The sequence below is a fragment of the Phaenicophaeus curvirostris genome, chromosome 20, assembly GCF_032191515.1.
Source record: "Phaenicophaeus curvirostris isolate KB17595 chromosome 20, BPBGC_Pcur_1.0, whole genome shotgun sequence".
NCBI lineage: Eukaryota > Metazoa > Chordata > Aves > Cuculiformes > Cuculidae > Phaenicophaeus > Phaenicophaeus curvirostris.
This window is the reverse complement of record NC_091411.1, coordinates 7,530,721-7,540,870: the sequence shown is the minus strand read 5'-3', so window position 1 is coordinate 7,540,870 and position 10,150 is coordinate 7,530,721. Positions and strand designations below refer to the sequence as shown.

The 10,150-nt window shown below is 51.6% G+C and overlaps 1 protein-coding gene across 1 annotated transcript; it reads left to right on the top strand.

Annotated features, from left to right (window-relative positions):
• Positions 1 to 1,425: 1,425 nt before the first annotated feature.
• Positions 1,426 to 8,610, top strand: PTGES (prostaglandin E synthase). Its single transcript, XM_069873235.1, has 4 exons — positions 1,426 to 1,524; positions 1,979 to 2,160; positions 3,583 to 3,665; positions 6,809 to 8,610. Exons 2-4 carry the CDS (start codon positions 2,053 to 2,055, stop codon positions 7,056 to 7,058), a joined length of 441 nt encoding a protein of 146 aa, XP_069729336.1. The 5' UTR covers positions 1,426 to 1,524; positions 1,979 to 2,052; the 3' UTR covers positions 7,059 to 8,610.
• The last annotated feature ends 1,540 nt before the right edge of the window (positions 8,611 to 10,150 follow it).

The following is a 10,150-nucleotide window of genomic DNA, read 5'->3' as shown; positions in this document are numbered from 1 at the left end:
CCCACCTCTGTGGTAGAAGCCCGATGGAAGCGTTCCCTGCAGAGCTCCACTGGGGCTTGTTCTGCAGCCTCCCTGATGCCAAGGTGGTGGTGACCAGCTACAGGCATCTCCACCTTGAAGCCATGTGTTCAGGGTTCCCAAAGGCTCTCTGCACACTCAGACATCATGGGGCTGAGCAATGAGCAGTGCAGCATCTCTGGGTTTGCAGCATCCGAGCAGAACAGCCGTGGCGAGGGAGATTCAGAGGCAAATGCAAAGAATTTGCAGCTCTCCATGCCAGAAGGGAAATCGTGTGCTTGAAGGGTCTTTCTGGTCAGGACTGGTGGGATAATGCTACCCAGATGGAGAGTGACTCTTTTCCTTCTTGGCTAACTCCCCAAGCATGAGTTGACCTTCCGGATCTACCCATATGACTGGACTCACGCTCACATCGATGGCTTCTCTGTATGAGCTGGGCCAAGGGCTGCTGTGCCCAGAGCAGGAACCCACAGCAGCACCCCAGAAAATTGCTCCTCTAGCTTGTTCTCCCTGGGGAGTGAGGTGCCACCAGCCTCCCGTTGCTGGGGACAAACCTGTCCTTGTGCAGCAGGGTCTATAGCAACACGACTGGACCCCCTCCTCTTGGGTTACCATGGACTCTCTTGGAAAAGACAGGGCTAATTTTGCTCAATGACTGTTAAAAAGTTCAAAAGCCCTGAAAAACAAAACCAGTCCTAGAAGCATCAACCCTTCAATGGATTCTTTTGTAAATGACAAACCCTCATACTCCATTCTTTGGGTTTTGGGGGCTTTTTTTTGTGGCTTGAAATGAAAGTTTTTACTCCAACATGTCGGTGAATTAAAAAACTGTTTGCATCTTCAAAGCATTAATTTTCCACTCAATCTCCGACAGCTTCCATTTGTCTGAAATAAGCGTGGGCTGGTTTTTTTTCTGTGTAAAGGAACCAAATCCAGCCCTTCAACTCTAATAAATTTGGAGAGCTCCAAGCTGCCGGCTCCCCGTAGGTTTGCTGCTGGCAGCGCTGGGGCCAGGGTTGGGGAAGAAGGAGTTAAGGTTTTGCGTTTGAAGAGCAGCTCAGCTGCCTGCAGAGGCTTAGATCCCACTCCTTCACCAGGGTTTGATGGCTATGGAAAAGGCAGCTCCAAATTCAAACACTGCTTCCTAGACCCAGGACGGAATTACGCCCCAACTGCCCTGATTCACTCTCTCCGAGGAAACCAGGAGGAGCCTTTGGGGCTGGACAAGGCTGGTGTTTATTTCTCTTTGCAGGTTTGGGGTTGTGGTCTGTGACTTGCCTGCTTGTGCTTCCAGACTGGTCACTCTGGGAGCTCCTGGGCCAGCCTGCTGGGTGCTGGTGGGGCGAGGGACAGCTCTGTCCCCTCTGCCTCGTCCCTCAGCAGGTGGCTGTGCAGGGGAGGGCGCAGCCTGCACTGGGCGGGACTGGGGAGTACTGGGAGTGCTGCCACAGAGGAGTGGGCTGAGGGATCTGGGACAGAGGGAGCACTAGGGCTGGAGGTGCTGAGGTAGGTGCTTACCTTCTTCCTAACTCTTCCTTTCTCCCACGGCAGGGTGGCTTGTGCCCCTGGGCGAGCAGTGGGTGGCTGAGCGAGGGATGCTCTGTGCAGCTCCGTCCCATGGGCACAGACTGGAGGGGAGCTGAGGCAGGGGAATTCTGAGGAGCTGGTTTAGGGAGGCAAGAATTCCAGCTGTAGCCAGACTGAGCCTTGCTGGGGTCTGCACAGTCAAGGGGGTTGTATCCCAGCTTGGGGACTGCATCCCTGCGGAGCTGGTGGGTGCAAGGAGTGAGGAGCGGGAGCAGCCTGCTCCGTGTCCCCATCTGGGATTCACTCACCAGCAGTTTTACCGCATCATTTACTCTTGTCCAGCACGAAAGGGTCTGTAGGGCTTGGGCTTTTGCTGAGGAAACAGTGGTGGCTTGTGTTGTCTTTAGCCATGTTCCTGCCCCCTCTCCCACAGAGCCTTCTCGCAGCCCAAGCAAGATCTCCACTGCCTAAGTTCTGCAGGCGACCGAGCGGCACCTTCCCTCGAAAATGATGGAAAACACAGTCTTTATGTCATTTACATTCTACAGCACGATCTTGATTTTAAAAATGTATGTGGTTGCTATCATTACGGGACAAGTGAGACTCAGAAAGAAGGTAAGTTCTGTTTCCTTTACCTTTTTCTCCCTTTCTGGCATTTTCCTTAGCTTCCTGTGGTTTTTCTTTCCTTTTTTTTTTCCTCGCTTTAAAGGCCAACAAACTTTTCCAGAAGGCAGTTGAGTTTTCTTTGACTTAAGTTGAAAGCAAAACTTGTTTCATTTCTGTGGCAGATAAATATCTCGCTCCTCTTTGGTTCTTTTTGTTTGTTTCTACCATCTGTAGCTTGATGTTTATAATTTCAGTATCCTAATCTAAATAGTAATTTCAGATCTAAAATGCCACTCAGGTGAGTTGCTTCTGGCAAGAGACTGTTTACAGTCAGTTTGCCATGTCGGGAAGAAAAGGAGGAAAGAAAAAAAAGGTTTAAGAACAAATTATTGCAATGGTCGTTTTTTTTTCTTGCAATGTAGCAGAAAGTTTTTGTGCTTCCAGAGGCTGAATCGCTGTGTCAATGCTCCAGGAGAGCGGGAAGTTATGGAGAATAAAAACATAGCTGGAGGAAATACTTCTGGGGCGCAAAGGGGAAATACAGGGAGGACCAGGAGCTCTAGATGCCGTCTGGAAACGGGGCTAACCAGACCTTTTATTGCCCGCAACCCAAATTGAACTCATGGCAAAATTCAGCTGTCTGTAAAATCTGTTTTAAGGTAGTTGAGGAGTTTCTGACTGCATCAATGAAATAGAGGGAGAGGTTTCTGCTCTCAGATAAAATACAAAGAGCTATTCCTGTGCTGCAGCATCGTTGTAACGGATGATTTGGCTTCTCCCTTTGTGTATCTGAGTGATGCTCCGGCCCTGGGATTAAAGAAAGCACCAGGATCCTTGCCAGGCTGCAGAGTGAAGCTGTTGCATGTAACCCGGTCCCTGTGGTATCTTCTGAGCATAGATGGGGAGCTTGTATAAATTATTTTCACTTCTAGGTTTGTTAGTGTAGGATCCGATTTCCCCAGGGCTGGTTTCAGTTGCACAGCATCACTGCTAAAAAGCCAGCTGGGGAATATTCTTTCTCTATAGGGTGAAGTAATCTGTCAGTCTCGTTATCTTTTGGATGCCTCGTTTGGTGTTTGGTGCTGGCAACAATCTCACTTGGTGGCTAGCAAAGTCTCCTTTTGATGGGTTTCATGGGGAGAAGCAGACTGGGGTGAGGCTGGATCTCCTTTGAAGCCCCTGATTTGGGATCTGCTCAGCAGGCAGAATTGGGTTTTTCAGAGAATAAGAGAAACCCTGTGGAGTTTAACCTCTAGGACCATACACATGGAAGTGAAGTTGCTCTTGTGTTTGTGAAGAGTGGTGAGAAACAGGTGCTGGAAGGTCTCCTTGGGCAGGAAGAAATCCCCACTGGTCTTGGGGCAAAGCTTCTACCTGTAAAGCTCCTGAGAACTTTACGAGCACATCTATTACAGGGATTCTCTCTTGCAGGTGTTTGCAAACCCGGAGGACGCGCTGCGGAACGGGGGGCTGCAGTACTACCGTGAGGACCCCGATGTGGAGCGGTGCCGCAGGCGAGTACGCAGCGGGGCTGGCATTTCCCTGGTAGCTGCTGGCAAAGCAGCAGTGGGAAGCTAAAGGGCTCATTAGTGAAGTAATTACCTCGATGGGTTGGATGCTTGGAGCTCGGCTGCAGGACCCTGCACACTGTGGCAGCTTAATATTTAATGTATGGTGTATTTAATGTATGGAAGCATGGTGTGTGCTGGAGTGAGGATATGTGGAAGGAGCTGGGTTTGGAATCTGACTCGGACGCTATGAAACTCCCTCCTAGATAGGCAAAATCCCGCAAGCCTCAGGGAGCTTGTCCCATACCCACATCCACAGGCTCTTCGTGCCCTGCTCCAGAAGGACCCTGAACCCTCCCAGATCTCTGCACAGCTTGGACAGGAGAACCAGGCCATCACTGGAAGTATGTGACTAGTCACAGTCCTCCATTTAGGGGTCTGGGAAGAGGCTGGACACCATGGCAATAACTTTTGTCTCCCTAATGGGGCAAACCTTATATCAGGTATTCAGCCCTGGGCTTGCTTTGCTGTCCCCTTTCCCCAGGAGGTTGGGCTGGATCTCCACGGGCTGGTGATGTGTGGGAAAAGGGGTTGGAGCCGTCCCCTGCTGGCACTGAACCCTCAGCTGCCAGCTCTGCTGTAGGTGGGGGACCACGCTGCTCACTTCTCACTGCTTGCAAGATTTGCTTTAGAAAACATCCAGTGCCACCTAATCTGTGGGCTTGCAGAGGGAGGAAAAGGAGAAACAAGCTGTTCCCTTGTGAAGAAAAAGATAATAATAGTAGTAATAATAATCATGAACTTACTTTGACTAGTCAGAGAAGAAAAACTTTCTGTAAAAATAAATAACCAGAGCTGCATTAAAGACCTGGGGAAATCTGGGATGTGATTTGTGCAGTTAAAGCACTCGGGGACAGTCCCTGTTGGCCTGTTCACAGCCTGGGTTCTGATCAGCTCATTCCCACTAAGTCCTCCTACAGCAGCAGGACTCATTTTAATGTCTTCTCCAGGTCAATTCCTCTGTGCTGTCCCAAAATCACACCCAGAGAGCAAGTGAAATAGGGTTTTAAGAATGTTCCTTGCCATGTTCATCCCCTTGCTTGGGGATGTGGCTTTTAAGCTAGGGACTGTTCCCCGTGGAGGTGAAAGAGCAGGTAGGAGAAAGCCCCTTGTTGTGGGGATGGTGGGGTGCTGAAAGCCCTCGGAGTAGCTTTTTTGGGGGGTACAACAGCCTGTGCATTCCCTTCGTGTTTCAGCAAAGCTGGGGATGGAACGAGCTGAGGTACAATATTTAGCAGCAGGTGCCTTGGCCTGGGCTTTGGTGTGAGGAGGGGGCAGCAAGGGATGCTGGAGTTCAGCACACGGGTCATTTTGTGTGACATGGTGATGTGAATCAGCTGCTGGACCTGGAGCCTTGTTCATGTCCCCATCCCCAGGCTAGACAGCGAGGACGAGTAGTTTGGCACAACCTGGGAGACTGGAGCCCTTCCCTGCAGCTCCTGCTCCGTCACACAGAGACGGATCCTGCCTGGGGACAAGAGTCACCCTCAAAAAGAACAGGGCACTCGGTGTTGGAAATTTCTGACGCAGAAGCTTTTGGCCTGAAGAAACCAGTGTTTGGTGGGGCAGTTAAAACACAGCCCTCTTTCTTTTCCAAAGTCAGTTTTCAGCCAGGGCTGTCCCAGCCTGTGTCTGCACTAACGAGCTGTAACTGAACGTTCTAAAACTTTCTGGCCACTTCTCAGCTTGTGCAGAAGAGCAGCGCAGGCATCTTGGCCTTTGCTTCAGGGAGAAAATAGCTTACGGTTTTCTCTGGGCTTTGTGAAGATTTAAATGTCCTGGGGCGCAGGAATGGGGAAGCAGCTGCAGTTCTTACCAAGGCTTCATCTCTGCCTCTCAGACCTTCAGAGATAACAGTGAAAAGGCAACTGAGTCTCATGCCTGGGTCACTCTCCAGCCCAGATCTGAACCCACCAGCCAGGACACAAGCCAAGAGTCCCCCTCACCAAAGCACGGGGCCAGGGTCTGTGCTGCAGAAAGCAGCTCTTGGAGAAAAAGAAGGAGACATGGAAGTGGTGGGAAAGCGAGGGCAGCCTCACTGCTTTGGAGAGCAGTTTTCCTCCTTCGAAGGACGAGAAGAGGAGGCTGAGGGGAGACCTCATTGCTCTCTACAACTACCTGAAAGGAGATGGTGGAGAGGATGGAGCTGGGCTCTTCTCCCAAGTGACAGGGGACAGGATGAGAGGGAATGGCCTCAAGCTCCACCAGGGGAGGTTCAGGCTGAACATCAGGAAAAAATTTTTCACAGAAAGGGTCATTGGGCACTGGCAGAGGCTGCCCAGGGAGGGGGTTGATTCCCCTTCCCTGGAGGGGTTTAAGGCACGGGTGGACGAGGTGCTGAGGGACATGGTTTAGTGATTGATGGGAATGGTTGGACTCAATGATCCGGTGGGTCTCTTCAACCTGGTGATTCTGTGACTGTACCTGGGGGAGGAAGGACACAGCCTGTGCTCATGGCACGATCCACTCCTGCTTTTGTAGCGGTTGTGGTGTGGGCAGTAGCAGGTGATGCTGTGACATCCAGGCAGGTGCACGTTTAGAGAGAGCACAAGGTTTGGCCCCGTCAGTGTGTCATCGCATGGCCACTGCCATCCCTTCCGCCTGGCTCTGGTGCAATTAGGTGCTGGCATGGTGCAGCGGGTGTCTGGGGTGCTCCTCCCCAGTCCCTTGGAGCAGAGCCATGACCCCTTTCATCCTGGGAATTTCTCCTCTGGAGAAATCACAGCCTGGAAACCGCCTCGTTATTGTTTAACGTGGTCGGTTTTGGGGCTGTGCCATGCTGGCACCGCACCAGCTTTGAGCTTTTCATAGCTTTGCAGGGTCTTTTTTCACTTTGTTTATTTAAAAGCAGTAACTTTGGAGCTGTCATGTCATCCGTTATGGCAAAGGTGTCCCAGTCATGGAGGGTAACCTTTGGTAGCACGGCATCCCAAGCGAGAGACAACGGGTGTGAAATCCCGCTGCCTGCATGTTTTAGGGGATCTGACTCCTTTGGGGGTTGCATCCACCCTGTCTGATGGAGCCGCACCCTTGGCTGGTGCTCTGGCTAGAAGCCTGGTGAAAAGGAGCAATCTTATTTCCCTTTTCAGGGCCCACCGCAATGACATGGAGAACATCTTTCCCTTCCTCTTCCTTGGAGCTGTCTACTCCCTGCTGGATCCCAGTCCTGCAGTGGCCAGGATCCACTTCTTCATCTTCTGCGCGGGGCGAATCGTCCACACCATCGCCTACCTCCTGCAGCTGAAGGCGCCCACGCGCTCGGTAGCTTACAGCGTGGCACAGCTGCCCTGCTTCTCCATGGCTCTGCAGATTCTCCTGGCCACCACCCCGTACTGGTAACACCCAAAGAAACCAGCCTTCCAAACCCCCTCGTGCTGCGCTCAGCCGGTTTCCCTGGCTGGACCGGGTGGTCCATGTGTGCGGGCATGTGGTAGGTTGCCAGGGAGGCCACCTGCACCCCAGGGATGCTCAGTGCAGCCCTGATAAAGTCCCTGTGCTATTGAAACCAAGCAAGGAAGTCACCAAAGAGAAAGGACGTGTCTCCTCATGGAGCGGGGAAGGGATGAGGAGGCAGGTTTCTCTTGCTTCTGCTAAGGATAGTGGGACTAAGCACTCAGACTGCCCCTCGAGGAAGGGATTCCTTGAAGAAAAGAATGTTTTCTGGCCCAAATGCATTTGGAACTGGGAAGGGGAAGATGTGCCCTTTCCCCTTGGTCACTCACCCTGTGAATCAGGAAGAGAAAGCCACGAGGGCCCCATAGAATCTCTTGGTGGGTGATGGCAGAGGGGGGTTATAAAACATCCAGCCTCCTCCTGCCTGGCTGTGTGGGTCTGTGGAGAGGGGAGGGTCCCTTGGTTATAGAATCATAGAACCACCAGGTTGGAAGAGACCCGCTGGATCATCGAGTCCCACCATTCCTATCAAACTCTAAACCATTCCCTCTCCCCATGATGAGGAGGACAGGAGGCAGGTGCCTGCCAGGCAGCGTGACGTGCAAGTCAAAATCTCCGGGGTGATGCTGCAAAGCCACTGGTGCGGTTCAGTGCTCCCAGCATTGCCTCAGCTCACGCCACACGACACAGCTCCTTGCTGGGAGCCTCACTGCAGGCACGAGCTGGTCTGTCCCAGCAAGAACACCCCTTGGCCAGTGTTCAGCAGCTCCCAGCCAGCAGCAGCTGTGGCTTTTCCATCTCAGCCTCGCCGTGGCAAGATGCAGAGGGATGTGCCTGGAGCAGCCGTCAGGAATCGCTTACCCTGCGTACAGAGTCGGACACAAAGCTCTGGGACTTCTGGAAAGACTGAGATGCTCACACAAAACAGAGGGTTTGCTGTTTGCAGACAGAGCTTTCTCCCAGGGGCGGTGTCCGCGTTCACATGCTGCTGGTGCCTAAAAACACTCCCAGGGCAGCAGACTGAATTTCTCTCGCTCTGTTTGTAGCCTTTTTCTGGCCGCAGAACAGCCCGTTGCAATTTGGGGAATGTGCCGTGACCACTTTGGGGGTGTTTTCTTTCAGCTCTTTCCTGGTCTCCGCTGCTGCCAAGCCATGCGCAGCCTGGATTAGCTGGTGTTTGCAGAAAGCTCTGGAAAGGAGCAGAGTGGCTTTGAACCTCCTGGCAGGAGGAGGATACCACTGCTCTGAAAGCCGTCAGGATGGAGATGAGAGGCTGGGACAAGAGTATCGCAGGATGACAAACCCTCCTGAGCTCCTGTTGTGTAGCTGTAATGAAGAGCTGAGGGCTGGTCCAGGCAACCCCTTTGGAGGACAAGGCAGGAAGAAGGCTCTGCTGTTTAGTGCCTCCTCTCTCCTCTAAAAACGACACAGAGTTTGCTAAAATCACAGGAGGAAACCAAAATGAGCAGAAAATAAATTCCCTTTCCACGTGTCCGAAGCACGAAAGCTGTTCCTTTAACTCTGCTGTTCTCAGAGGTGTTTTTAACTCACTTAACACCTGTGTGCACAAAGCGTGAGGTGAGACATCAGCACATACCGATGCTCTGAGCCCGTGCCCGGCTTGGGTAGCAGCTCCTGTACCAGGAACTCCTGACCCCAGCCTTAGGCTAAGCTCTTTGGTGAGGTTTGGAGCAGAGTGCGCAGCTCTCCGATGGGGGATGCAGGGCCCACTGTGTATGGAAAGTGAGCAGGACTGCAGGTTCTGCAGTTTGCTTTTGGCCAACAGAGCCTTAACAGATGTCTGGCTAATAAATTCCCCTCTTAACAAGCCTTTTCTGCCTCACATGGTGCAGGTCCCGAACTCCTGTACATTTTGCTGCTGCTGCACATGCATCCTGGTGACAGGAAGCAAATATTCCCAATAAAAACAAATCATTGTTCTCTGATACATCCTTCCTTCGGGAGCAGCAGATGCAGCTGGGTAGCAGCTGGCTCCAGCCCCAGCAGGACGGCTCTCCAGCTGCGAAGCGCTTCGCTAAGCCCCATTGCAGAGCCTGGAGTGCCCCACAACTCCTAAAGAGATGTCCCTTTCTTCTTGGTCTATGTACCCTGAAGAGGAAGCTCTTTCCCAGGTGTGCATTGTTTGTGCTAATCCTTTAAATTCAGCAGAACTGGAGCTAATGAAGTAGTTGTGCTCCTTTCCTTCCTAAGGTAGCAGGTTGCTACGAAGCTTGGTGTCCAATTATTCCTCCTCTATCCCAGTTTATGCAAAGCAGGTCTGACATGCTTTGTCCTCACAAGCTTTCTTCACACCCTCCTTGTGCTCAGCCAGGTGCTTCTTCCCCAAGAGGTCAAGCTTGCGCTTAAATCCTGGAGGGCTGGAAAAGTTCAGGTAAGATGTGGTTGCTCTCATTTCTGTGGTTATGACTTGCAAAGAAGCCTGTGTTTTTCAAGCTCAGCAGTCCCCTCCTTTACCTGGTAGCTCTCTGGGGAGCAAAAGCTTAATTTCTCTGGTTTTGCCCTGTTTCCTGAAACTGCTGGTGTTTAGGTGATGCTGCCCTGTTATTGTCTGTGTTAGCTGGTTGAGATGGACAAAATAGCTCCATTTGGTAGGTTTTTTTCTTTCTTTCATGCTTTCTGCTTTCAAATAAGAAAGGTAGAGACTAAAGGGACTCTCTCCAATATATTTAATACATTTTGCTGTGGTTAGGGATGGAGCTTGGATTGAGATATTGGCATGGAAAGGAAGAAATGGGGCTGCAGAACCCCCCAGCCCCTGTTTCTGCCAGCTCCTTCAGCCTGATTGGTGCCTGGGGCTGGTTCCCTGCTCAGGGAAGCCAAGGTTATGTGCAGAGCTCCGCTTTCTTCTTTTTTATTAAAAAAAAAACAAACCTGCTGTACTGGCTGCAGGGAAAAGCTTGGGAATGTGAACTTCAGAAAAACAAACAGAAAAATCCCACGAGGCAAACTTCAGAGAGGCCCAAGCATTGTGCTTAATTTGAAGCGCTGCGGAGGTTGGAGAGCGGCAGGAGGGAGCT

Coding starts and splice junctions, on each gene's coding strand:
- PTGES (XM_069873235.1), top strand. CDS start 2,053: ATGATGGAAAACACAGTCTTTATGTCATTTACATTCTACAGCACGATC. Junction 2,161..3,582: donor AAGTGAGACTCAGAAAGAAG/GTAAGTTCTGTT, acceptor TCTCTCTTGCAG/GTGTTTGCAAACCCGGAGGA. Junction 3,666..6,808: donor GATGTGGAGCGGTGCCGCAG/GCGAGTACGCAG, acceptor TTCCCTTTTCAG/GGCCCACCGCAATGACATGG.